The sequence below is a fragment of the Monodon monoceros genome, unplaced genomic scaffold, assembly GCF_005190385.1.
Source record: "Monodon monoceros isolate NGI ecotype Baffin Bay Population unplaced genomic scaffold, NGI_Narwhal_1 Super_Scaffold_16, whole genome shotgun sequence".
NCBI lineage: Eukaryota > Metazoa > Chordata > Mammalia > Artiodactyla > Monodontidae > Monodon > Monodon monoceros.
In genome coordinates, this window is record NW_021703772.1 from 227,195 (window position 1) to 254,347 (window position 27,153).

The following is a 27,153-nucleotide window of genomic DNA, read 5'->3' on the forward strand; positions in this document are numbered from 1 at the left end:
AGGGGGAGAGAGGAAGGGAAGGGGGGAGAGGAAGGGAAGGGGGAGAGAGGAAGGGAAGGGGGGAGAGGAAGGGAAGGGGGAGAGAGGAAGGGAAGGGGGGAGAGGAAGGGAAGGGGGAGAGGAAGGGAAGGGGGGGAGAGGAAGGGAATGGAGAGGAGAGGAAGGGAATGGGGGGAGAGGAAGGCAAGGGGGGAGAGGAAGGGAAGGGGGAGAAGGGGGAGGGACAGAGGGTGAGGGAGGGAGGTGGGCGGGTGAGGAAGGGCCTGCATCGCCCTTTGTGGACACCGTCTGAGCTCTCGCAGATGGAACTGAGGTGAGGGGTAGTGAGGAGACCCCCCCCCCCATGGTCGGACAACACCTCCCAGCTCAGAGTACACCCCCACCCTCCAGCCCAGCCTCGTCCAGCCCTGGTCCTCAGAGGAGAGCTGAGTCCCCCAGAACAGAGTCTCAGGGCCCCAGTGTGAGTGCCACATGCCTCACGGGGACAGAGTCAGCAGCGAGCAGAGTGCTGGGTGCCTGGCGGCCCTGGGCTGACAGGCATCCCCCCAGGGCTGCAGCCCCCCCAAGGGGAGGCCAGGGGGGAGGGTTTGCCAGGAGATGCCTGTCTGCATGGGGTGTCACAGGGGTCAGCTGCGGCCACTCTCTCCCATACCAGCCACCTGAGCCATCTGGCCAGCTTCCCCCCCTACGCTGGAGGCTCGGAGCGCACCTGGTCGGCAGGGACCCCTCCCACGCTCCAGGCCTTGCCATGCTGGGGCCTCAGCAGCTGAGGCTTGGGGAGTGGCCCTCTGTTTGCCGCTGAAGCCTCCTCCGCCCGCGGCGTGCCCGAGACATCGTCTTTGATGCTCTTTTCCCACCGTTTCAGCTTTCTTTAATGTTTTCCCTTCACAACGAACCCTGAGTGTCTCAGAGCCGGAGCTGAACAGCAGCTGTCAGGCGGTTTCAGTCTCTGTCATCTTAGCCGATGAGACCTACACATTGCGCCACTAATATCAGCAGTTTCATTTTTCCTGTTTTCCATTCATTAGAACAAAACGCTTAGAGCGAAATGCGGTGAATAATCCAATTACTTCACAAATGTTCCGGCTGTGCGGGGGCGGGGGGGGGGGGTCACGGACCCCAGGACCTCCCCCAGCCTGAGGCAAGTCAGTCCTGGAAGGTGAGGTCTGCATTACCCGTCAAGCCCCAGCACTGGAGGGGCTCAGGAAGCTGCTGAGCCGCCCCCAGCCCCGACGCCCCTCAGCACAGGGCTAGCAGGGCCACCATGGGGGCAGGGAGGGGCCCCTGGGTAGGACAAAAGGGAAAGGGTCTTAGGTGGGCCTGGAGGAAAGGCCCCAGACCCTCACTGCCCACTGGGGGCAGCAGTGTGACCACTGCCCACAGCCCTCGGGGTGGCGGGGGCGGGCGGTAGAGGCCTCGCCCAGCAGCGGCAGAGCGTGGTGCTCCAAACACTGTGACTCCAGGGACCTAAGTCCAGAGAGGGCAGAGGGACAGCTGGGGAAGGGGAGGAGAGAAGACCCTGCACCCCCTCCCAGCGGACCCACAGCCTCCGGAAGAGTCAACAACAAACACAGAGACAAGAAGTGCCCGGGATGGAGGCGCCCCTCCCCCACAGTGGGAGGAAGGGGGCCAAACCCACCTCCCCCTCCACCTGCCTCAGTCTCTCTGTTTCTCTCTCCCTCTCTCTCACCTCGTCTCTGTGCAAAGCATCTCTCTCCCTCCCACCAGCTCCCTGCCCAAGGGCAGGAGGAGGAAGGGGGAGCAGGGACTTGGGGCGTGGCCCTGCGACCTGACCCGGACACGCTCCTTTCCTCCTGCACTTCTGCAAGCAGTGGAGGAGACAGCATGCCGGACGGGCTGGCGCTCCGGGCATGGGGACCCCGCGGGCACTGTGGCCACTCGTCTGGGCCGTGCTGCAGCTGGGCTGGCAGCCAGGATGGCTCCTAGGTATGTGGGTCGGGGCTGGGTGGCGGGGGGTCAGGCTGGGCAAAGACCTCCGGTTCTCAGTCTCTGGTGGGGGTGTGGGGGGAACCAGGCCCCTGAGGCCCAGCACGGCCCCTGGCAGGGCACTGTGTGGCTTTGGGCAGGTGAAGGGCCCTCTCTGGGCTCTGGCTCCTAACCCACTCCCCTCACCTGGTGGTGAGTCCCTTCCTTGCTTGTGAGCAGGCAGGAGTATCCCAGCTCTTCCTGGGAGTCCCGAGGGACGGGCAAGCTCATGGCCCTCTCCGTAGGATGAAAGGGCTGGGCGGCCAGAGCCCCAGACCTCGGCCCCACTTGTGTTTTCCTGGGGGGAAGGGACTGACTGGTTCCATGAGGGCACAGGCTGGGTGGCCTGGAGATGTTTCTCCAATTATTTCAAAAGTGCAACAGTTCCAGTAAAGACCCATCCCATCGTGGGCCTGGGATGACCCCCACCTGGGCCTCTGGACGAGATGCCCTGGAGCACAGCGCCCGGGCACATCCAGGAGCGTCCACAGCAGGTTCTGGAGAGGGTCCCGCCCCAAGCCCCTCAGTACGGGCTGTCCCCTAGGCAGGCCCTGCAGGCCCATGGCCAAAGCGGTGGTCAGGGAGAGGCCCCTCCTGGCTGCCCTGCCCTCAGCCACTGTGCCCAGTGCTGCCTTGATGGGAAGGGTTCCCCAGCCAGACCCAGGGCCTGTCCTCTAGACCTCGCTGGGCTCAGGGGTCAAGGGCCCTAGAGAATGGCCAAGCCGAGGTGAGGCTGCCTGATCCCCACTGGCTGCCAGTCTTGGATTCTGCGCCCAGAGGCCCTCAGTTGTCTCTGCCCAGCCGGGCCTGCTCAGCACCTGCTCAGCGCCCAGGTCGCCCTGCTTTTTCCCCACACCTGGCCTCGCTCTCAAGATGGACGGAGAGCCTGTGGCCAAAAGGTGCCCTGTGGGGAGGCTTGTGGAGCCCAGGCATGGCATGCGGTGGAGACGGGGTGCGGGTGGAGACAGGGTGCGTGTCATCCCAGGAGGAGGAACCGAGGCCCGGGGGTTCGGGGGGGCGCTGTGACTTGCCCTCGCCACCCACTCCCCACCAGGGCCCCTTCCCAAAGCAGGGGAAGATCAAAACGTGAAAGGGGCCGGCCTTGAGTTCCAACTGAAGCTGACACTGGTGAGCTTTGTGCCCTCAGGCAGGTCCCTTAACCTCTCTGAGCTGCGGTTTTCCCACCTGCAGTTTGCTGATAATAATGCCTGCTTTATAGCGTCATGAGAATTCGATCTTATAAGAACTGTCTGGCCCAGCCTATGACACATTTTTTTAAGTCAGATATGTGTTATTTTTTTCAACGTACAAACTTGAAAAATATTTGAAAGATACAGAAAAGTTACCGAAACACAGCAGTGAACACCCTCACCCAGAGTCTTCAATTTGGTAACCCTGGCACATTGGCTTTCTGTGTTAGTTTGCTGGGGCTGCCGTAGCAAACTCCCACACCAGGCGGGCGGCTGGAACCACAGAAACTTATGGGCCGGCGGTTCTGGAGGCTGGAAGTCGGACCTCGGTGTCACGGGGTCCCTTCCTCCCCAGGCTGCGAGTAAGACGTGGTTCCAGGCCTCTCCCAGCTGCAGGCGGTGGTGACGATGCTTGGTGTCCCTCGGTCTGTGGACACGTCACCCCAGCTCTGCTCCGTGTCACACGGCGTCCTCCCGTGTGTGGAGCTGTCCACGCGTCCCCTTTTCCCCAGTAAGGACACGGTCGTGTCGGGTTAGGGGCCGCCAACCCCACACCTCATCTCAACGGATCACATCAGCAAAGACCCTGTTCCCAATAAGGTCACATTCCGGGGTGCTGCTGAACACGGGTATTTGGGGGCCGGCGCAGCCCACAGCCCTCTCCATCCGTGCACCGCTGGTCACCTGAGCGTTAGTCACAGACTCTCCTAATGCCCGGGATGGTGGCTGACGCAGTCCCACAGATCAGATGCCCTTGAGTCCCGAGCCTGCCGTCTGGCTGGACTCTTTTCCCTGACGGAGCCGAGTCCAGACCCTCAGCTTCAGCCGGACGCCACTGTCCTCAGCCACCTCTGACCTACAGCAGGGATTTTTGTTTGTTTGTTTGTTTTTAATCAAACCTCAATTTTATTTTAGATATGGAAATCCTCAGAATTAGGAGTTTTTGAGGTGTAATCGGCATAGCATTATATTAGTTTCAGGCACACAGTGTATTTGTATTTGTATATATTCCAAAATGGTCACCTCAATAGGCCCAGCTAATATCATCACCATATACAGTTACCAGATTTTTTTCTTGTGAAAAGAACTATCAAGATCCACTTTCCTAGCTACTTTCAAATACGCAACACAGAATTATTAACTCTAGTCACCATGCCGCACATCACACCCCAAGGACTTATTTATTTTATGCCTGGAAGTTTGTACCTTTTGACCACCTTCACCCATTTCCCCAGCCCCTACCTCTGGAAACTGCCGATCTGTTCTCTATATCCATGAGCTCAGTTTCTGTCTCGTTTTGTTTTTTGGGTTTTTTTTTAGATTCCACATATAAGTGAAATCATACAGTATTTGTCTTTCTCTGCCTGACTTACTTCAGGCAGAGAAAGACAAATATTCTCTAGGTCCATCCAAGCTGTCTCAAGTGGCAAGATTTCATTCTCTTTTATGGCTGAGTAGTATTCCATTGTATATATACCATATCTTCTTTATCCATTCCTCTGTCGATGGGCACTGAGGTCGCTTCCATATCTCGGCAATTGTAAATAGTGCTGCAGTGAACATTGGGGTGTATATATCTTTTAAATTAGTGTTTTCATTTTCTTCAGACAATACTAAGAAGTGAAATTGCTGGATCACATGGTAGTTCTGTGTTTAGTTTTTAAGGAACCTCCGTACTGTTCCAACAGCATCTGTGCCAGTTTCCATTCCCTTTTCTCCACGTCTTCTTCACCACTTGTTATCTCTAGACTTCTTGACGAGGCCATTCCGACGGGCGTGAGGTGATACCTCATTGTGGTTTTTACTTGCATTTCCCTGATGATCAGTGATGTTGAGCATCTCTCTTTTCATGTGTCTGTTGGCCATCAGCATGTCTTCTTTGGAAAAATGTCTCTTCAGGTCCTCTGCCCACTTTTTAATCAGGTTGTTTGGTTTTTTGCTATTAAGTTGTAAGAGTTTTTTATATACTTTGGATATCAACCCCTTACCAGATATATGATTTGCAAGTATTTTCTCCCATTCACTATGCTGCCTTTTCATTTTTTGATGGTGTCCTTTGCTGTGCAGAAGCTTTTTAGCTTGATGTAGCCCCACCTGTCTGTTTCTGCTTTTGTTGCCGCTGCTGGCATTCCTGAAGGAGCCAGGCCAGGTGTGCAAGCACCTGCCACCTCGGTGTGTGTCATAGACATGATGGTCCTTCTTGGGGCACCCATCGGAGATCCGTCGTACGGGGTCGCTCCCTCTGGGTCCACTGCAAAGCACGGTAGTGGTGGGGGGAAGGTGCTCTTGCCCCTTCGGGATGAATCAGAGACCTGAGGTAGGGACCCAGCAGTCCGCTGGGCAATGCTTTCAGCACCCACAGGCGGGTGTTGCCTAAATCAGGTGTTAGATGGTAGCTGTGAAATGTGGTCTCTAAGGCTACCTTGAGCCCGTGCCAGGCCTCCCTCCACGGGAGCCGGGCCGGTGCCACCTTGGTGCTCACAGTGTGCCCCACACCCAGGCACCCCCCCCAGGGTCTCTCCCTCCTGACCCTGCTGAGGCTCAGCGGCTCTCTCCTCAACCCACTCCCCAAACAGAAAAACAAGCCTGGAGACCCCTCACTGACATTCCATTATTACATAAATAGACAACATTTAAATTTTCAATTACTCAAACAACATAAGAAAAGATGCACAGACATTCATCCTGCAGGGATAAAGGGAGACCCCAGGACTCGGGAAGAAGCTCTGTTAGCAGCATCCCAGGCCAAGGCTGATGTAGAGGGATGGGGGTAACACAGGAGCCCAGGCCCCACCTGGCTCTCCCGCCTGTTCCCAGCGCCATCTCAGCCCTGAGGTCTCCGGCCCCACACTCCCTCTGCTCTGCTTCCCGTGATGCTTCTGGGCTCTCGTTCCAGGGAACCCATCTTTCTCCATCTGGGGGGCCTCTGAGCGCCCCGTGAGGGTCCCCCCTGTGGCCCTGCACGCTGGCCGGGCCGCCGAGAGCCCCTGACAGCCAGGCACCCTGTGCCTTTGGAGAGGCGGGTGCTTCCTGGTCAGTGTTGGCTCCCGAGCGGCCCTGGGTGATGGGCTACCCCGTCCCACACTACCCCGCGGACACTGCCCTTGACCTGTGTCCCAGGCTGGCCCCCCAGCAGCTGCATCCAGCCCCTGCCTCTGCCCACACTGTGAGGGTCCAGGGGGGGCGGGGGGGGGGAACAGGCATCCAGGTAGGGCTGTGCTGGGGGAGGGGTCTGAGGGGCAGCAGGGAAGCCATGCAGAGAACCAGGCCAGGGACCTACGTAGCCCAGGGTCCCAGCTACTCAGGTCCAGATTCTGTGAGAGCCCCACAGAGAGCAAGCAGGTAGACAAGAGACTCAAATGGCCACCAGTTCAGGCTGGCGGATGGGGGTGGTGGTGAGGGCCTGCACTGAAGACGAGCAGGGCCCCCGTCCATGCAGGGCTCGTCAGCAAAGGTCCCCACAGGCGCTCACGGGGGCCCTGATGGAGGGGCCTGTGCAGGAAGGGAGGCTCCCCAGGGGGCTCACTCGAGGCCTTGGCAGGTGGGAAAGGGGGGGTGGCGTGGACACAGGACGGCTGGGAGCACAGTCTGGGGGGCACCACCCAGAACAGGGGCTCCTGGTGTACCTGTGAGGCGTCCTGGGTCTCCGGACCCAGATGCGGGCTCGCTGCGGGTGGGAGCCCGGGGGTGGGGGGCGCCCAAGGGCCTTGTGCAGAGCAGGGCTCTTGGATCCGGTGCACCATCGCCACCGCGCGACTTTGACCAAATCTGTGTCCAGCTCGTACCGAAGCGGCGGCAGGGCGGTGGCGGGGGAGCAGATGCGGGCCCCGCGGGGCAGCGGGCCTGGCTGAGCGGGGAGGCCCGGCCGCCCTCAGGCCGCCCCGGCCTCCCCGCTGCCCCCGCCCCTCCTTGCCAGTGGGACGGGCCTCCACAGAGATGCGAAGACAACCGCCAGCCCTGCACAGAGCTGTCCCTCCACAGGGGCTGGGGGGTCCCCCGGCCTGGAGGGGCGGGCAGGGGGCTGAGGGGGGCTGGGTCTTGGGGGGGCAGCCTCAGGCCTGCCACTGTGTGCAAATCAGGGGCCACTGCGCAAGCTCCCAGCATGAGCCGTCCGCAGGGGCTAAAGCACCGGGTGTGGGTTTGGCCACATGTGGGTCCCACCCAGGGCCCCTCCCTGCGACCCGGGCCATCACATCAGCCTGGACTCTGTGTGGGGTGCGGCTGGGCATCTCCTGGGAGGGGCTGCCCCACCCCCAACCCCCCAGCCAGCGAGCTGGGTGTGAGGGCGTGCACACCCGTGCGTGCGCGTGCCAACGTGAGCTGCGTATGTGTGTCGGCGAGGCGGGCCCCTGCACGTGGCGGGGCATCCCCAGGTGGGGCCTGGCAGGCAACGGCTGGCCTTGTCTGGGGCGATGGCCCGGCTGGCCTCTGGGCACCAGTCCCCAGTCGTGGCACGCCCAGTCAGCAGTGCCCACGGGGGGAGTGGAGGGGGCGCTCCCAGCTCTGAGCTGGAGCCTGCCGGGGCTGGGTTCTCCGTGGGACGCTCGCACCAGCCCAGCCCGGCCTCCCAGTTACCCTCCCCCTCCCCCAGCGCAGCGAGCGTGGGGGTCAGGCCTGCGGGGACTGGCAACTGGGGCTCAAGGAGGGAGAGGGTGAAGGCCCTTAAACCACCACTGCGGAGGGGAAAAGCGAGGGCCTGGAGGTCAGAGCCAGATCGCAGCCTGGCCCCAGGTCTCAGTAGAGTCAAAGGACAAAGTCCCACCCCGGAGCGGCCCATGAGAGGCGAGCACCCGTCCCCAGAAGCACTGCACAACCTTCCCATCAGACAGGCCATGGGAGAGTGGGCGGGGAGGGTCTGGTGGGCGGTCCCCATACCCCTTCCGCACACCCGCCCACTGCTCCTCTGTCCACCCCTCAGATGCCCCCAGCAGGCCCTGGAGCCCCCTCACCTTCTCCCCGGCCCGGCTCACTGTGCCCGAGGGAGCGAACGCCACCTTCACCTGCAGCTTCTCCAGCAAGCCCGAGCACTTCGTCCTCAACTGGTACCGCATGAGCCCCAGCAACCAGACGGACAAGCTGGCCGCCTTCCCCGAGGACCGCAGCCAGCCTGGCCGGGACCGGCGCTTCCACGTCACGCCGCTGCCCGGCGGGCGACACTTCCACATGAGCATCATGGCCGCCCAGCGCAATGACAGCGGCGTCTACTTCTGTGGGGCCATCTACCTGCCCCCCAAGACGCAGATCAACGAGAGCCGGCCTGCGGAGCTCACGGTGACAGGTGAGGGCGTCAGAGACCCGAGGGCAGGGGTGAGCAGGGCGGGGTCTGGGCAGCCAGCAGGAGCAGCCTCAGCCATGGGGCATCGTGGGCAGGGGTTGCCAGGCTCCATTCCAGGGCTCTGTCCCACACCCAGGACCACGGCGACCCACGGCCCTGGCTCTGCATGACTGGAAGCACCCCCAGACCCACTTGTCCTTGAGGGAGAGGCCGGTGGCGGGCGCCTCTCAGGATGAGCTCGTGCTCGGAAGCTGTGCCGGGGTGCAGGCCTGGGCGAGACTGGTCAGTGCAGGTCTAGGACTCGCAGAGGGCAGGGCCCTGGGTCCCTGGCTCTGACTCCCGTCCTGTTGCCCCTGCAGAGGGAGTCCTGGAGCTGCCCACAGAGCGCCCCAGCCCCCCACCCAGGCCCGAAGGCCAGTTACAGGGCCTGGTCGCCAGCGTCACAAGCGTCCTGCTGGGAACTCTGCTGCTGCTGCTGCTGACCTGGGTCCTGGCAGCCGTCTTCCTCTGGGCCACTCGGGGTAAGGCCGCGCCAGTCCCCACAGGCGCAGCCCACAGTCTCCCTCCCTTCACCCCTCCCCTACTCCTACCCCCTCCGTGTCCCCCCACAGGGAGGGGCCAGACTGGGCTTCCCAGGGTCTGTGGTCCCCTCACAACCCCTGTGCCTGCTCTCAGGAGGGGTGTGAGGGAGGGGAGTGGGGAGGGCAGCCCCCCCGCAAGGCTGAGTCACCTCAGGCTGCACCTCAGGCTGCAGGACACTGAAAGCTCTTCTAACCGCTGGGCGCCCAAGGTGAAACCCACAGCCACCGCAGGCCTGGAGCCCCCGGCTCCGCCCCACCGCCTGGAGACCGCTGAGGACACCCCACCCCTTGAGTGGGGTAGGGGTGCAGCCCAGCTGAGAGCAAAGCTCCTGTGGGAGGTCATCGCTCCAGGGAATCGCTCTTTCTGCCTTTAAATATTTTTGAGAACGTGCAGGGATCATTGATGATGCGCCCGCTGTGTGTGCTGCGGCAGCCGAGCGGGCGCTGGGCACTGGGCTGGGCCGCACGTGAGGCCTGGAAGCCAGGCGGGCCCCTGGGGACTAGACAACCCAGGTCCCTTCCCAGGGACCCCTGAGACCCCCGCCACGACAGCAGGGCCTCGGGGCTCCCTGACTCGTGTGCTTCTCTGCAGAGGGCTGCGCGCGCAGGAGCGAAGACCAGCCTCCGGTGAGCGTCCTTCCCTTGGCGGTGCCGTCGCCGCGGCCGCACCTCCGTGGGGGGGCGGGGCGACTTCCGGGGGCGGGGCAACTGCCCGGGGTGGGCGGCCTCAGAGCAGCCACGCCCCTCGCGCGCCACCGATGCGTGTCCGAGGTTGGGTGGCCAGCCCTGCCCTGCTGTGCGCGCGCGTTTAAGTGTGTGTGTGTGTGTGTGTGTGTGTGTGTGCGCGCGCGCGCACGTGTCGGCCCCTCGGAGACCGACGACCCGTCCCTCCCTCTCTCCCCAAGAAGGAGGGCTCCTCCACCGGGCCTGCGTGCACCGTGGACTACGGGGAGCTGGACTTCCAGTGGCGAGAGAAGACCCCGGAGCCTCCGGCCCCCTGTGTCCCGGAGCAGACCGAGTACGCCACCATCGTCTTCCCGGGCAGGCCGGGCTCCCCAAGCCGCAGGGCTTCCGCAGACAGCCCGCAGGGGCCCCGGCCTCTGAGGACTGAGGACGGACACTGCTCCTGGCCCCTCTGACCGGCTTCCTCGGCTGGCCCGAGTCCTTCAGACCCTCCGGCAAGAGCCAGGGGGGCACCTTCCCTGGAAGAGCACAGAGTGGTAGGGCCGCCCAGGAGGTGAGCCTGTCCAAGGGTGACCACGCCCACCCCTGCCAGCACCTGCCAGCCCTGCCCGGCTCCATGGGCAGGGGAAGGAGCCTCACCCCGGACTCCAGACCCAGTCTCAGGCTGAGCTGGCCAGAGCCTCCCTCCTACACACGCCAGCTGCCTCCCAGGAGGGCCTGGTGCCTGGACATAGGGGCCCGCGGGTCCCGGTTGGAGACTCCGCCTTGGAGCAGGCCTGGTAGGTCCAGCACGGATCCCTCGTGGGGCGCACGGGGAAATGCACAAGGTCAGGACTCCCCTGGGGCCTCGTGTTCCCCCAGGCCTGGAAGAGAGCTCCTGGCAGCGGTGAGGCCCCTCCACCCTCACGTGTGCCCAGGCCCGTCATGCAGCCCAGGAAACAGGCAATGAAGGGGAGCTGGCGGAGCTGGAGGCACGCCGCCGAGGCCATCTTGGGGGCCCTGGTGTCCCCCATGTATCCCCACTTCTCCTTGGCGCCCATTCACAGTGCTACTTAAAGGGGCCTCCGCCGGGCTCCCTCCAGGGCACTGGGGCACGTGCGGGGCCCCCTCGGCAGGGACCCCTCCGACGGAGCCGCCGCTCCCCGTGGCCTGCACACAACGTCCGGGGCAGCTGGGTGTGGGGGACTCCGAGGCACGTGTCCCTTCTAGGGGTCCACGCACACTTCCTTGCTCTGTTACACTGTAATTAAAGAGTGATGAAAGCTCTAAGAAAGGCGCCGAGGGATTCCCTGGTGGCGCAGTTGTTGAGAGTTCGCCTGCCAATGCAGGGGACACAGGTTCGTGTACCCGGTCCGGGAAGATACCACATGCCGCGGAGCGGCTGGGCCCGTGAGCCATGGCCGCTGAGCCTGCGCGTCCGGAGCCTGTGCTCCGCGGCGAGAGAGGCCACAACAGTGAGAGGCCCGCGTACCGCGAAAAAAAAAAAAAAAAAAAAAAAAGGGCGCCGAGTTTTCCTGCTCACTCATTGGACACCGGCCTGAAGAAGGAGGATGCGCCAGCCTGGCCGGCCTGGCCCTCACTATCCCAGAAACACACTGGCCCTTCAAGGCCCCTCCTCTCCGTCCCCACCACACTCACGTCCACAGCCTGAAACCCCTGGGGCCACCGGGCACCGCCCCCCCAGAAGCCCTTTCCAGGCTCCACGCCCCTGGGTCCCGTAGCCCCCTGCCCCCGAACCTGGCACAGGACGTCCCCAACTGAGCAGCTGTGCCTGAATGTCCTGCCCCAGCCCCACGTGTCCCACACCAGGCCGGCGGGGGGATGGAGCGGGCAGGCAAGCGAGTGGGCTGCCGCAGGCTATGAGTGAGCAGGTGCCAGGCTGCTGGGGGGCTGGCATCTGTGGAGAAACCCAGTCCCTTCCCCTCTACAAACTGGATGATGGTTCAGTCCCCCAGGGAGGGGATGCACTGCCACCACACAGGTCATCGGCTCTTGTCCCTGACTACCGTGACAGACACCCCCAACCTTGCCCCCCACCCCGCCCCGGCAGTGAGCCTCGTCCAAACCCGCAGGTGCCGGGAGCACGGCAACCCCCACCAGCTCCTCAGCCCTCGAGCCCACACCCTGTGCCTGCCATCCTGGAGACTGTTCCAGGCAGAGGGAGAGTCACCGGGTCTGGGACACTGGAGGGAACACTGCTGGCAAATTTTGCAGACGACGCGGGCTTTTGTGCCTGGAAAACCCAGGAGGTTCTGTGGGGACACTGCTATGGCAACAGGAAAATCTAGTCCAGGAGCAGCTGTAAAATTAACATCCCGAAATAAATGGCTTCCGTACAGCCAACGGTAGCCACTTAGAAGAAAAAGTGATAGCGAATATTCCGCCTATGATAGCAACAGAAAAGCTTGCGTGTCCAAGGCGTAGATTTAGTGAGAAAAGCACGAACCCGCAGGAGGAGAGCAGAGTACCGGCGTGGCCTGGTGATCTGGGGACGATGCCTCGACGCCATCGAGACGTCAGTTCTTCCTAATTCTACAAATTTAATACGATCCCTGTAAAGACCCACATTTCTGCAACCGTAAAGTTCATCTGGAAAAATAAACAGGCAAGTAACAGCCAAGAAAACCAGGAAAGGAAAGTGAAAGAAGAGCAGCTTTATCAGATCTAGTACTGATGATCATTAAAACAGTGGCGTTAGCATATGAAAAGGCAGGAAGAGAGCCAATGAGTGGGGAACCATAGACTTCCTAGGTGGTGCTGGGACAGCACAGCTATTTGGAAAGTATAGTATAGTAAGGTAGATACGTCCCTCCTACCCTGTGCTTGCATCAATCCCAACCCTATGAGACACAGGAGAAAAACCTACCAGAACTTCACAGGGATGCCGGCTCACCCTAGGTGCCATGGAAGAGAAGATGGGGAAATTCAGCTGTGTAAATTGGGGAAAACCCTGTAGCACAGCAAAAACATCATCACGAGCAGACTGGGGAAGGAATTTGCAATATCACGCAGAAGGCTAATGCTCCAATTATAGAAAGGTCTAAAGTCGGGGAGACAGCAAGGTCAGAGTTGCAATGCAAAAGCGAGCCAGAGAAATGATGGACTGTTCACGCACATGCCTCCCACATGTTATATGCACACATGTGCACACATGTCCCTTAAACAGGGAAAGGATGCTTATTTTCACTCAAAATAAGGAAACTGCAGATCACAGCCACACCTATTCGCCAGCCAACTCGGAAGCCTGACTGCACCCCGGGCGAGGATGCTGGGAAGCGGCTGCTTAGCACTCAGTGGAGCATTTGCCCTTCACTCCTGAGCCCCGCCTGTGCAACACCTCCGGGGGGCACTGGCAGAAACAGGAAGCACGTGGGGTTCACTGTGCTGGACCTGATGGCTGAAGGTAGGGAGGCCCCGGGGTGGCAGGAGCAGGGGCCCCGCCCGGACTCTGGGTGAACTGGCTCCTGGGCGGCCGCCAGCCCTCAGGTGTGTGCAGGAGGGATGGAGACACTAGGCCCCGGAGCACGGAACCAGGTTGGGGTCCGGTCAAGAGACAAGGGGGCAATCTGAGCATCAAAACTGCCAAAATTAACATGAAAAATCTAATTGATTCACACACTCTGAGCAAGTTTAAAAGACCACGAGCTCATACTGATACTGGAAAAAATTTTTAAGATGAAAGATCAGGGAGGGAAGGAAGTGGCCTCAGGTGTGCTGGCAGTGCCGGCCGCCCTGGCAGCCGCGCTCAGATAAGAAGTGAGACCGAGAGCGACACTCAGCACTTTGCATCCGCCTTCCCGTAAGGCGGCCCCTGCCACCTGCCGCCTGTCGCCTCTCACTTTTTCCGTTCCCCTGCTCTGCCCCAGCCGCGTGTGTCACCGGCCTGGTGGGGCGTCGCGCCCACCCCCCGCCCACACCCGTTCCAGCGGGTCAGTCTCTGCATCGGCGTCTGTGCATCTCACGGAGCCACAGCGTCGGGGAGGGGGGAGAGGGGGAGGGCGGGTCTCAGGGCTCCCTGCTCCCAGCCTGAGACCCCGGCAGCCCACCAGGTTCCAGGTGCTCCCTAGCCGAGCCCCACCCTGGTAGCCCCTCTGCCCAGCAGAACACCCCCTCGGGCCACCTGTGCCCTCCCGGTCCCTGGCTGCTGTGCTGGGAAGTGGGGGTGGCCAGACACCTCACCATAGGAGTCCGAGGTCCCACAAGGCCTGCGGGATGGGAGGGGGGCGCTGTGGCCAAGGCCTCCTGGCAGCAGAGGGGCTCAGGTCTCAAAGTGAGCCCAGCCTTGGGAACAGGGAAGCGGGCCTGCCGTGCGGCGCCTGGGCTCTCAGCCCTTGTGGGTTGGTGGTCTGATGTGGACGGATGCCCCTATGGTCTGAGTGAGGTTCCTGAGTGTTTGGAGACTTCAGAATGTGGGGACCCCCCTGTGAGTGACCAAGGCGGTGCAGGGGACCCTTCCCGGGGGTCCTGTACCTCGACCCGGTCGGGCTGCCCCACCTGCTGGGGGGTGGCCTGTGTTCCTGGCTCCTGAGCCCACGACTTGGGTGGGCAGGGGTGGCAGGGGCTCCCCACAGCCCTTGCCTCCCGCGGTGTGCGGTGCCATGGGCTTGCCGCAGGTCAGGGCCGCCTCTGAGAGCCACTTTAGGGGAAAGATGTGTCACCTCCCCATAGCCCTGCTTCTCGGGCCCCGTTATCTGAGCATCACAAGGCGCTCGGCTGCTGGGCCCTCGGGCGGGAAGAGGCTCTGGGCCAAGGCACCCACACGTCCAGGCAGATGGCGCCCAGCCTCACATCCGCCCCGAGGGGCGCCGGCCCCCGGTGGCCTGCCCAGTGGGCACAGAAGCCACATCTAAGAGCCCCCCAGCCGTTTTGACTTCTCCCAGCCAGGGGTCCCAGTGGGGGTCGTAGCGCCTCTAGATTCAGCTCCTGTTGGTCCTTTGGGCAAAATGGGGCTGGCCCAAGGGCATGGCCTGAGGGCGGGGCCTGAGGGCGGGGGGCGGGGCCTCAGGCACGCGCGTACCAGCGTCCCACCGACCCACGGCGGCAAAATCCATGATCGTTTTCTGTTTTTATCTCAGTCTGAATTCCGAAAATATACTGTCAAATGCTATTATTCAGCCATTTAAAACATTAACTAATTAATTTAAAAAATTCTGTCCATACACATTCATAGCAGCATTATTCACAGTAGCCACAAGATGGAAGCAACCCACGTCCATCAACTGATGAAGGATAAACAGAATGTGGTCCGTCCATATGACAGAATATTATTCAGCCTCAAAAAGGAAGGAAATTCTGAGTCATGCTACACTGCAAATGAACCTTAAGGACATGATGGTCAGTGAAATAAGCCAGACACAAGGGGATGGACACCTATGATTCCCTTATAAGAGGTACTTAGGTAGTCAAATCATACAGAAAGTAGAATGGAGGGTGCCAACAGCTGGGGAGAGGGGTTGGGAAGTTAGTGTTCAGTGGGGACAGTGTCAGTTTAGGAAGATGAAAATGGGGCTGGGGTAGAGAATGGTCATGGCCACAGCTGTGGCAAGTCAGAGAGGCTGGAGAGCCGGGTGAGCTGATGCGTGGCTGGAATCTGAGCTGTCAAGGGCAGAATCCCCTCTTCCCCAGGGAAGCTCAGCCTTTTCTCATAAGGCCTTCAAGTGGTTGGGGGAGGCCCCCACGTTATAAAGGATAACGTGCTTTACTCAAAGTCTGCGGATTTAAATGTTAATCTCATCTAAAAATAGCTCTGTGGGCAGCCTCCCTCCTTCCCACCTTCCAAACACTCTTGAGAGATGGCACAGGGTTTGCAGACTAAAGAAGACCACGGCCCCGCCCCACCCCGCGTTCATCACAGTTTTATTCTCGGTGCCGCTCTGAGCGCACAGAACCTCTCCCTTCTTCCCTGTTACAGACACTGCCCAGGAAGGACCCCGGCCACCACCCCCCCACGCCCCTCCCCTGTGGGTCCACACCAGGACAGGTGCAAGCACAAGCTCACGGTCACCTGGGGAGGGCAGGACGGGCCGCCGTGCACCCATCAAACTGGAGAAAGGAAAAAGGCAAACAGCGTGCAAGAAAACAGCCTTCTCACTTGTATGGATAGCTTGTGAATTACTACTCCTTTTAAGAGAACAGTCTGCTGTTATCTACTAGAATAAAACATTGCCGAGATTTGTGCTCAGTCACCCCACAGTTGAGAATCCATCCTGCAGAAATCGGTCTTGGTTTGTAAAGACAGATGTTAAAAGATGTGCACTGCAGCTTTGGTTGCAGTGCAATAATAATAATAATAATAGAAGCCATCTGAATGTCCCCAGCAAGGAAATGCTGGATGGCCCATGTACATCGATGCTCTAGAACACATCGTGCAGTTACTAAGAAAGCACGAGCTAGGATGTGAGTCTTGAAAGGCATCTGTGTTGTTGTCTGGACTCCGCAGGAAATGGACCCCAGGATGGAGGTTTGCAGCTGGGGGCATTGGGGTGAGGGAAGTGGCCGTGAGCCACACCAGACCACAGCGACGAGCCTCGCCCACAGGGCACGCGGCCCGGCCAAGCACTGCCGCACTCGGGCGGTCAGCTGCAGGACTACAGTCATGCGACCATTTCACCCTGGTGCAAAGGGAAACACGTCCATGTATGTTCCCATTTATTTCCTCTTGTATGAACCTTGGGAGGGGAGCAGGCTGCTGTCACCTTTAGGGGCAGAATGGGGTGGGCCGAGACTCTGGATTGACTAATTAAAACAAGCACTTGTGGCCACTGAAATTGTTTTAATGACACACAGCGGAAAACATTCAAAAGACTCAATGTGGGAGCCACCAAATGGACTGCAAGCTGGTCTCTACCCCGAACTGTGGGATCAGCACAGGCCGCTGAGCCTCAACTTCCACATCTGGGAAATGGACATAATACCTGCTTCACAGGGGCTTTGACTTATTAAAGGGAATGGAGGGCACAAAGCATGTGACACACAGGAGACCTTCTGTTAAGTATTTTATCCTTTCCCCTCTGCGCACACACAGAAACGGAGCACAGTACTGAAGCAGAAAGAGGGACGGAGGAGAGAGACAGCGCGGAGGAGGGAGGGAGGGAGACCCAGAGAGACAGAGACAGAGAGAGATGGGGGAGGGAGGGAGGGAGGAAAAGCCGGATAGACAGACAGAAAAACAGAGACAGAGACAGAGAGACATGGGGGGAGGGAGGGAGGGAGGGAAAGCTAGACAGACAGAGAGACATAAAGACAGAGACAGACAGACAGAGGAGGGAGGCGATGACTGCAGCCAATCAGTCACAGCAAAGACAGAATTAGTGAGTTGGAAGAAAAGTCTAAGAGTGAAGCACAGAGACAGAAAATGATGGAAAACACACGGAAGAAAGTAAGAAGCATCCAGTGAGAATGGTAGCGTTCAAGAACTCGGGTCCCAGAAACTCTGGAATGGGATTAGGCAGCCAGTGTCGCCTGTTGGCGTCTCCCGCAGCCACTGGAACTAACTTGCTTACAGCAGCACAAACTCATCCCCCTTCAGCTCTGAAATGGGTCTCACTGTGCTAAAGTCACGGTGTCCACAGGGCCGGTTCCTTTTGGAGGCCCCGGGGGAGAATCCGCTCGCTGCCTTTTCCAGATTCCAGGGGTCACTGCATCCCTTGGTTCCAGGCCCCTCACCCATCCTCAAGCCCAGCATCATAACACCGGCTCTCCCCTCTGACCCTCTGTCCCCCTTCTAAGTGCCAGCCCACCCAGATAACCCAGGACAATCCACCATCACAAGACCCTTAACTTAATCACGGCTGCGAGGTCCCTTTCTCATGAAGATCACACACTCACAGGTTCCGGGGGCTAGGATGCCGACGCCTTCGGGAGCCTGTATTCTGTCTACCAGACATCACGTCTGTTTCACATTTCCTTGGAGGTCCTGCCAGTCCAGTAAAACAAGGAAAGGAAACAAAAGGAACAGCATTGGAGAGGATACAACGCAACGGGCAGTCTGCGCTAGACTGTTTGCAGTGCAATAATAGTAATAATTATTATTGTTAGAACCCCCAGCAAGGCCCGACCCGGCCTGGGGAAAGCACCACAGGTGCACGGCAGAGCCTGGGGAAATGCCCAGGGGCTGGTCCATCACGTTGGACCCGAGGAAGGAAGGAGGAGGCTGGGAGAGCCCAGGGCCATCCCAGAGGGCCTGGGGGGTCAGATCAGCCTGTGGGGCAGTGGGAGGAGGGGACAGAGGAGCGGCTCCTGTGGGGTCAGGCTGGGCCGCACCTGAGGACCAGTGGCCCCGGAGGCTGGACAGTGGGGCACTGCTCGAGGTACAGTCACCCAGGACCAGGGAAGCCAGGGCCACAGGCCCCAGCAAGGTTGACCCCTGCAGGCCAGCAGCTGGATCCAGGCCCGGAGAGCGGGGAGGGCCTTCCCTAGCTCAGCTGCCCCCTACAGCAGCAAGCACTAGGTGCCCTGAGCCCTCGGGGACCAGCCAGAGCAGGTGCAGGTGGCGACAGGCCTCGGGGGTGGGTGAGGACGGTTTTAGGAGGGGGCCTGAGCTGCCCTGAGCCCAGGGACTCTCCCCACAGCCTCTCTCCCTGCCTGGGGGTGGGTCACACCTGGGGAAGCCCTAACCCAGAGCTCTCAGCCGCGGCCTAGACCATGAGGAACCAGGATGGGGCCCCGAGGAAGCCACAGCTCTGGGATGGACCCAGTCACCGAAGGCTGGCTCTGCTCGCTTCAGAGACCTCACTCCACGGCTGGCCTGCGTGGGGTGCTCGATGGAGGGACTCGCCCCGGCCCGCTGGGAGCCCCGTGGCGGGAGGAGCCTGCGCAGGCTGCAGGTGCAGGAGTGAGAGGCTGGCGCCTGCCTGCCGTGCCCGCCAGGACTCCAGCCGGTGTCACAGTCCCCACACAGGGACAGCCGGGACCTGCCCTGGCTGGCGCTGGCCCTCCCCCAGGTGGGCCAGCAGTGCTTTCCCGAAGTTCCACAAACAGGGCAGCCTGAGTAACAGGTGTCTGTCCCCTCCCAGTTCTGGAGCCAGAAGCCCCACGTCAAGGAGTCCCAGGGCTACGCTTCCTCCCCAGGATCCAGGGAGGGTCCTCCTGCCTCTTCCCTTCTGGGGGCTCCAGGTGTCCGTGGGCCTGTGGGCACGTCCCTCCAGTCCCGGGCTCCATCTTCACATGACTTCTCCCCGACGGCCCTTTTCTCTTATAAGGACACTCACTCCTGCCTGACTTAGAACCCAGCCTAACCCAGGATGGTCTCCTCTCAGTCCTAACCTTAATTACATCTGCAAAGACCTTACCTCCAAACAGGTCACAGCCTGAGGTTCCAGGTGGAATTTAGGGCACAATAATCACCCAGTCTGGAAGTGAGTACAGGACCCTGCCGTACACACCTGTGACCTCTGGGCCTCTGGAAAGCCCCACCTGCCCGTCTTTGCCGGTTTCTGTGGCTTAAACCTGAAAACAGAAGAGCGGACTCAAGCCACTGCCCAAAAGCCCCAGGTAGAAGGGCTGTCCTTACAGGGGACTGAGGCGGCCTGGAGGTGGGGGGGTGCCTGGAGCCCAGTGGTGACCCCTGAAAGGTGGCCACCCCTGCAGGGACGGCTGACAGTGAAAGAGAGCAATAAGCGGGGGCGGGGGGGGGTGTCTCCCGGCTCCCAGGGGACTGGCTGTTCTGAGTTCCCTGGGGACCCTTGGGCCTCCACTGCTCAGAGCCTTCCTGCACGTCCCCACCCTTGGGGAAGACCATGTAAGATGTCATGCTGTTCCGGAATCCAGGCTAAGGAGGTGACAGAAACTGGGGCCATCCAGAGACACCTCAGAGATGCTCATCACGCATGACCGGCAACTGACCAGCCCCAGAAGGTCGTCCTGCAGGGTCCTCATCATGGAGCATCGGGGCCGTAAACAGAGCTGCTGGGAAGGGTGATAACGTGCTAAAATGAAGTCATATGTTTTTAAAAAGAATTTCTTCAAGGAATCAGAAAGAAATGCCAAAAAGATAATCATAGTTGTGGTGGGCAGAAGGATATGTGTGGGTCACTTTTTTCTTTATAGTTTTATACATTTCCCAAATTTTCTACAATGAACACGTTTTATTTTTGTAACCAGAAAGAAGATGTTACAAAGAAGAGGAAATAAGAAGGTGCTTCCACGAGGGCACAGAGGGCCGGTCCTGGGAGGTGACCCATCCAGGGAGGGGCAGCCACCGCGCTCCCCACCGGCCCCGCCGGCCGGCATTGCAGACCAGGCACGTCTGGGGCTGCCACGCAGAGAAGGCTTTGCCTGTCCCCCTGCCCCATGGCTGGCAGCCCCCAGCACTGGAGAGTCTAGCTAAGGGGGGCAGACCCCACAGTGACGTGGCTAGAGCACTGGGGACCCTCCCCAGGCTTCGACGTGGAAAGAACTGAGGAGAGACAGCCCTGGACAGACACGCAGGATCCCTTTATTTCTTGTTCATAAGCCAGAAAAAAGCCAGCAGAGCAAGAGGAAAGAGGAAAATGGTACAGGCGACCAAGCACTGCGGGCCAAGCGAAGGATCCCAGCGCCCCGCTCCCACCACCACACGCCCCAGCCCCTGCTGTCGGCCTTGGGAGGGGGAGGGGTGGGCCATGCAGGGCCAGCCGCCCGTCCACCCTGGGCCATCCAGGCCACCCTCCCTTCCGGCTGTACACCTCCTTCCTAAAGACCAGCCCTGCTTGGAGACTGTTACAACTGAGCTTCTGTGAAATTCAATGAGGTCCCACACAAACACTCACCCTCACGAACCTCCATGGAGAAGCCAAGGAGCAAAGGCGCCTCTCCAGGATGGAGCCCCGTCCAGGCCTGGGGTCACACCGACGCCCCCACCCTGCCACCTCCCAGCATCCTCCGCCTCTGCTCCCCTCCCCGCTCCTCCTGGGCACCCGGGGCCAGGCCTGGCCAGAGGCCCATCAGGAGGGCCAGCAGCGCCCCAGAGGCTCGTCCCCAAGGCTGGGATGCCCGGTGCCCGCCCCAACGTTCCCCAGGGCCTCCTGCAGGGAGAACATGCAGAAGGAGATCTCCTCATAGGAGACCCCGGTCCCACTCGCATACAGACAGGCGAAGGTCAGGGCTCTCTCGGGGGTGGGCCTGATGGATGCCAGGTCAGAGTAGCCACTGGGGCCCTCGTGGATCGCCCAGGGCTCCGGGCAGCTGTGGGGGTCCAGGGGCGACCGGCTCAGGCAGATGCCCATGTGCAGCTGTGCCCTGCGCCCCACCGGGTGGGAATACAGCAGCCACGTGGGGCTCTGAGACAAGGCCGAGGGGGGACCGGGAGCTCGGGGGTCCAGGTCCCCCTGTTCCCCTCAAACCCAGGCCCTGGGCCGGGCTCACCGGAACCATCCCCACATCCCTCCATCCCACCCAGCCCCCCGCCCCCTCGGGTATCTCCAGCGCCCTCCTTCCTCTGGGGGTTCCTGGGGCCCAGGGCAGAGGTGTGGAGGGTGGAGGGTGTTCCTGGTACCCATGGAGCACCCCTCATTCTCCGGCCTGCTGGAGGGCGGGGCCGGAAAGCCCACAATGCTGCCCTGGCAGCCCCCGGCGGCCCCGGCCAGGGCGAGCACCAGCTCCCCAGGCAGGAAGGAGGCGCCCTCGTCTACACTGAGCACCTGCACGTGTCTGCCCAGAGGGCTCCAGGCACTGCAGTAGAGGATGCCACCGGCCTGCCCCCTGTCCACCACCGCCAACTGGTCCTCGCCCGAGCGCAGGTTGGGCACGAGGCCCCCGTGGTGCCAGGTGCGGCGAAGGAGTGGGGGCCGGTCTCGCAGATCTCACCAAAGCACTCTCGCCGGTCCACGTGGTACGTGTAGGCCGGCACCAGCAGGCGGCCCAAGCACAGCCGGATGCCATGGCTGGAGCCGACGGCAAACGTGGCCCAGTCTGCAGGGAGGAGGGGCTGCTGGTCCCCCCGATGGCAGCACCACCACCCTGGGGGACGGGGAGGACGGGGGCCAGTACCCGGGTTAGGGGACAGCTCAGGGGGCAGCCATCGGCTCACTGTGCCCCCACCGTCCACTCCTTCCGGCCACCCCCAGGCTGTACAAACCTCCTGGGTCATTAGCAGCAGCCATGAGCCCAGGCAGGCCGCTGGGCCAGGATCTCAGCGGGTGAGCGGAAGGCCAGCCCCCAAGTGTGCATGCTGCCCAGGCAGAGGGGCAGCTGAGGGCGGGAGGGTCTGGGCAGCCCCTCCTGGCAATGGGCTCGAGTCCCCTGGGGTGGGGTCCACACCAGCAGACAGCTCTTTAGATCCACTGTGTCCTGTCTGGGTCTCAGAGCCTGCCCCACCCCTCTGTTTAGCTCCTACCTGCCAGGGCCTAGGTGACCCCTGGGTCAGCTTCCACATGCCAGGGTCGGAGTGGCCCCGAGGGCAGTTGGTGGTCAGGCCCTTGGGGAAGGGGCAGCGAGAGCAGAGGGAAAGCTCTGGTGTCAAGCCGACCTACCCAGCTGCAACCCTGGGCTGAGCGCCGGGGGAGGGGTGAGAAGGAAGAAGAGGAAGGGGTAAAAGAGGGGACCCACCGGGGGTTTGGGGCCAGAAGGGACCTCAGCGCTCAGACAGAGACAGGTTCGGGAAGATGACAGAGCCTGCTGGGCGCGGGACTGAGGGCTTCCGGGGACAGGACGGGGGCGGCCCACCAAACGGCGTCGGTGGCGCTTAGGCTGGGTGCGGGGTGAGGCGGGAGCTCCAGCCAGGCCCCCCTCCGCCGCCGGGGTGCAGACCCCCCCAGCGGTGCAGAATCCCATTCCCCGCCCCGCGAGACCCCCTCCCTGCTCGGACCCCGCTCCCCCTCACCCCACCCCCGCGCCCTGCAGAGCGGGCGCCCACCTACCCTGCTCGGCGCCGCCCACCGCCTCCGCCGTGAGGTCCCGCGCGCCACCCCAGCTGCGCCCCGCGTCCCGGCTGGTCACGCCGCAGAGGTGCGCGGCGTTCTCGCCCGCAGCGATCTGCGCGGCCTCGCGGGTGCGGCCGCGCACGGCGATGAAGAGTAAGACTGGCCGTGCGCGCGACGTGCACCGGGCAGGGGTCCCTGGAGCGGTGCTCGTCCAGGACCGCTGTACCCAGCACGCGCGTGGCGCCGCACTGCGGGGAGGGGGCCAAGCCTCAGTCCCCAGTCCTTCCGTGCGGCGCGGCCCCCGCCGCCCACCCCGGGCTCACCCGCACGGAGCCCCCAGCCAGCATGCCGGTCCTCTGCACCAGGCGGTGGGCGTGGGCGTCGTCGGGGCTCAGCCGCTGATCCGCGAAGGCCAGCAGGGTGGGCCCGGGGGGCACGGGCAGCATTGAGGGCACGCGGTACGTCAGGCCGGCCCTCTCGCCCTGGAAGAGCACGGTCCACCCAGGGACACGCAGGGCCCCATGCTCTGCGGGCGCGGGCCCAGGACCCCAGAGTCAGCGGGGTCCCTCCAGATGGGCAAGGGTTTTCCGCGGGTGCAGGCGCCGTGCCCCTGCCCCGGCCCAGCCCGCCTTCCTGTGCCCACTCGGAGACCACCCTGTCCCAGGGCCCCTCACCCCCGTCCAGGGTGGTCCCTCCCCAACGGCTATTGCACCCCAAATGTCTGGAATCTGCGCCTTGCTCCTCTGAGCATGGCCCACGGAGAGGGAACTGGTTGGTGACAGGAGCGGGGTAGCCTGGCCAGAGCCCCTCGACCCTGTGCACCCACGTGCTGGGGACTTGCGGTCATCACAGAGCCTGCCTGGCAGGAGGCTGCCAGGGGACCCCAAGGCTCTGGACAAGGAGGGGTTCAGTGTCCCCAAGCAGGGGCCCCACAACCACAGGAGCCGTGCAAACAGACACGCAGAAAAGGACACAGAAAGACACGAAACACGGAAACATGGGAGACACAGAGGAAGACACGCTCACATGTGCTGCACGCAGATGCCAGGCTTCCGCTGCCATCACCCTCTCAGACCTGGGGTCCTGGGGGTGGCCAGGAGACGTTTAGAGGGTTGCCTGCTGACCCAAGGGGGGCCCAGCAGCTCTCCTGCAGATACGGTCCTGAACTCCAGGCCCAGCGGGACATTTGTGAGGTGGGGGACCTGCCGCCCTGCCCCCCGGGCTCCTAAGCAAGGCTGGGGGACGTGGGGAAGCCCAGCAGAGCCACCCTACCTATGGGGTACCCCAAACAGCTCACACGTGTACCCCAAGAGAGCTAGGGGCGGTACAAGCCAGTGGGGCAACAAGAGGGACCCCAAGGAGGCCAGAGAGGTCACCGCCCTGCCGTCCTGCCCCTGCCCCTTCCAGGCAGAAAGGAACCAAGTGTGGGGTGGGGGGTTTAGTCTGCAGTAGGGGTCAGGGGTTTGAACTTGAAAAGCAGCGGCTCCCACACAGTGATGGGGGGAAGATGAGCGCCCTCCACGACGGAGCCCCCCAGAAGCGGGAGCACACACACGAGAGAAGCCAGGCTGGGGGACAGGGCGTGGAGGCTGGGTGCGCTTCTCAGAGCTGAGAGCTAAGAGGGGAGGGGCGGGAGGAGACCACAAGCCAGGCACCAGGAGCGCCCCAGCAGGAGGGAGCGTCGCAGGGTTCAGCCACCATGAAGAAGGCCACAGCCCAGGCCCCACGAAGCCTGGCTCCCTAAACCTTGGCTGGTCGCCCAGCCCCCTCGCCCACAGCCCAGGTTCCTGCAGGGGTGACGGAGCGTGGCCTGGGCGGCCTTTCTGGGGTGGGGTCACCTGAGGGAGGCTCAAAGGGCGGGGCCTCAGGTGTGGGTGCATTGGGGGCACACACGGTCTGCAATCCGCCGACCCCCTGCCGGGGGTCCCGTTCTGATTCGCACAAAGGTGGGCTGGCCAAGCCCCCACCCAGGGATGGCAGTAAGTCTGCTCCCCGCAGCGCAGTGGGGTCCAGGGGCTGCGACAGGAACCGGAGGTGTCTGAGCAGCTGAGGGCCAGACGCAGCGGTAACCAGACAGGGTGCTGGGGGGAGGGGAGTCCCTGTACAGCGAGACCGGCGCACATCGAAGGACACAGTCGGGATGGAGAGAGTGGGGTGACGGGAATGAATGCACACATACGCCTCCATGCCTGAGGTCCCCCAAACAGACAGACACAGCCACATCTGCCCAGGACCGCCTTCTCCTGGAAGGCTCCCTGGGGCAGTGCACTAGCCCCACCACGCTGCCCCCTGAGCCCAGCAGACCCCTGCCCAACGCCAGGTCCGCCCACCCCACCACGCCTCTGGGGCCTCTGAGAGCAGCTTCCCGTGTCCTGGAAGCCCTGGGCCCCCACCCCCGCTCTGCATCCAAAGAGCAATTGTGCCCAAGCAGGAAGCAGGTGCAGGTGCCACATGTCCCTCCAGGCTGAATGGACACACATGGGACATTCTCTGCATTTGGTTTGCTCTGCAGGGCCCAGGACCACCAGCAGCTGGTGCCAGCAGAAGGGGGCTCAGGTCCAGCCCCCACTGTGGGACGGGGCAGCAGGGATGGAGGCCCCAGCAGCTAGCTGGGCTGTCTGCTCACTGCGCAGAGTGGGACGGGCTGCCGGGTACTAAGAGCACCTGCGCCCGGGCCGGGCCCTGGGTTTCTGCAGAGCCCCAGAGCCTCGGGGGGGCCCTCAATCTAAGAGGGAGAGCAGGCCTCCCAGGCTGCTGGCCCTGCCCAGCTGGGCCAGTGCAACAGGTTCCAGGGCTTTGGCTCGACCAGGATGGCCGTAACCCAGTGTTCAGGGGAGCCAGCACCCATAAGTCTCCATGCCCATCTACCCTCCCCAGCGTGGCCCTCCCCAGGGGTGATGCAACACAGAAGGGGAACCGAGGCCTGGAGAGGAGATGGGACCTCCAAGACAGTCTGGTCCCCTGGCCCTGGACCCAGGCAAGTTACTGGGGGTCATTCTGCCCCAGCAGGGGCCTGCCCCGAACTCCTGCAGCCGGTCCTGCCTGGGCTCCGCCCTGGAGCATGAGCCAGCCCAAGTCACCTGCCCCACACCCTCTGGGCCAGCACGTTTGTCCTGTGGGCCTGCTGGCGCTGGGCACACTCAGCCTGCGGGGCTATGAAACACATGCATACGAAGGGCACAGGCCCTTTGCACACAAGATGGGCAGACTTGGCTGTGTCACCTCAGGATGGGTCTCCAGCCTAACCCGGGTGTCCTGTGCCCTGTCCAGGGCAAGGACTCAATTCAGACACTTCTGCCTGGTGAAGCGTCACCTATGGGCCCAAGTGCTCATGCTTGTTGGGGCAGGGCCCCGACACCCAGCCTACACCTACTCCATCCTCTAAATCTACCCCGAGGCCCTGCAGGAAGTCGTCCCATTGCGGGGGGGGCCCATGTGGCAGCTCTGGCTGAGAGCCCTCCGTCCACAAGCCCATTGCCCTCAGGCCAAAGAGAGGCAGGTCCTGGCCCCCGAGGGCCGGGGATATAGGTGAGCAGGGAGGGGCCTCACCGGGCCCCGCAGAGCTGGCTGCAGGGCAGCTGCAGGAGTGCTTGCCTCTCTGACCCACTCACAGGCAGAGACAAGGGCCCACTCTGTGGCCGGGAGCTGGGAGCTGGCCGTGCCCCAGGGCTGTGTCAGGATCCAGGACCGTCCCGCCAGCCGTGCGACTGTGGTGCAGCACAGAGAGGGGTAGGTGGTGAAGAAGGGCAGCCAGGAGGGGGCAGTGTCCAGACAGGGCCACACAGGGCTCCTCTCTGCTGGTCAACTGGCTCCACGCTGGACCCTCACCCTCCAACAAGGCTGTGCTGGGGGCGGGCCACCACCAGGGGCCACAGCTGACCTCCGAGGGGGACATGGGCGTCAGCTGCCCCCAGAGATGCCTCCCATCACGACTTGGGTGCCTGCCTGCCGTTCCCTCGGCCCCCAAGATGCCAGCCCCTTTGGCCCTCATGGGCCCCACATCCTACCCCTGTGTCTGGGCCACCATCTCCTCCCCATGCCGGGGCCACACACCAGAGCCGGGCACCGGCAGGGCAAGGCGGGGTGGGGCGGCGGTGGCACCGTGGCACCCACTCTACGGAGGTGGCCCAGATGTGGCACACATCACCTCTGCCCCTTCCAGGGGCCCCAGGACGTCTCCAGCCAGCAGCCCGTGCCCACATAAAAGCCCAGGGGTCTGCCGTGAACGGAAAGGGGAAAGCAGTGTGAAGGAACGGCTCACACAGCCTCCCGCCTCTGGAGCCCCGTCCAAACCAGAAGGCAGGATCTACCTTCCTCCCCTGTCCCCCAGGTGCAAGCCAGGTGCCGTCTCACAGGCTGCCCGCTGAGAACTGGGGCCTCCAAGTCCCCGCAGCACCTGCTCGAAGCACCCCCGCCAGAGCAGGGCTGCCTAACCAGGGTGCCCGGGGGCCACAGAAGGAGGCGGCCTGCACGCACACGCCTTGTTCCCTCTCTCAGGAGTTTTCACGTTTTAGTTAGATGCCAGCTATTTTAAACCTAGAGACTTCACATAAAAACCTGTATTTCCAGCTTCTCTTGAAAAATCAGACGGCCTGTCT

The 27,153-nt window shown here is 62.1% G+C and overlaps 2 protein-coding genes across 5 annotated transcripts; one reads left to right on the plus strand and one right to left on the minus strand.

The window, feature by feature from the left end:
* Positions 1–1,698: 1,698 nt before the first annotated feature.
* On the plus strand, positions 1,699–11,100 carry PDCD1 (programmed cell death 1). 4 transcript variants are annotated; one of them, XM_029226151.1, is made up of 5 exons: positions 1,699–1,947; positions 8,095–8,454; positions 8,811–8,972; positions 9,625–9,659; positions 9,938–11,100. In XM_029226151.1, the coding sequence occupies exons 1-5, from the start codon at positions 1,872–1,874 to the stop codon at positions 10,169–10,171; spliced, it is 867 nt and encodes a 288-aa protein (XP_029081984.1). In that variant the 5' UTR covers positions 1,699–1,871; the 3' UTR covers positions 10,172–11,100. The 4 variants fall into 4 exon arrangements, 3 of the variants coding, with proteins under 3 accessions (XP_029081984.1, XP_029081985.1, XP_029081987.1); XM_029226152.1 differs by having other exon boundaries at positions 9,941–11,100; XR_003794046.1 differs by having other exon boundaries at positions 8,811–9,659; positions 9,938–10,086.
* A 9,506-nt stretch (positions 11,101–20,606) lies between these two features.
* Positions 20,607–26,450, minus strand: NEU4 (neuraminidase 4). Its single transcript, XM_029225580.1, is given in 10 exon segments — positions 20,607–20,991; positions 20,994–21,126; positions 21,128–21,468; positions 21,471–21,605; positions 22,553–22,713; positions 22,715–22,803; positions 22,879–23,081; positions 24,394–24,601; positions 26,105–26,262; positions 26,384–26,450. Coding segments are annotated over 10 exon segments (1,848 nt in total). The 3' UTR covers positions 20,607–20,638.
* Between the last annotated feature and the right edge of the window lie 703 nt (positions 26,451–27,153).

Bases quoted from the DNA above. Each gene is read 5' to 3' on its own strand.
- PDCD1 (XM_029226154.1), top strand. From the start codon at position 1,872: ATGGGGACCCCGCGGGCACTGTGGCCACTCGTCTGGGCCGTGCTGCAG. The intron at 1,948-8,094 runs GTATGTGGGTCG...TCCACCCCTCAG, and splicing joins GCAGCCAGGATGGCTCCTAG to ATGCCCCCAGCAGGCCCTGG. The intron at 8,976-9,896 runs AGGCCGCGCCAG...GCACGTGTCGGC, and splicing joins CCTCTGGGCCACTCGGGGTA to CCCTCGGAGACCGACGACCC.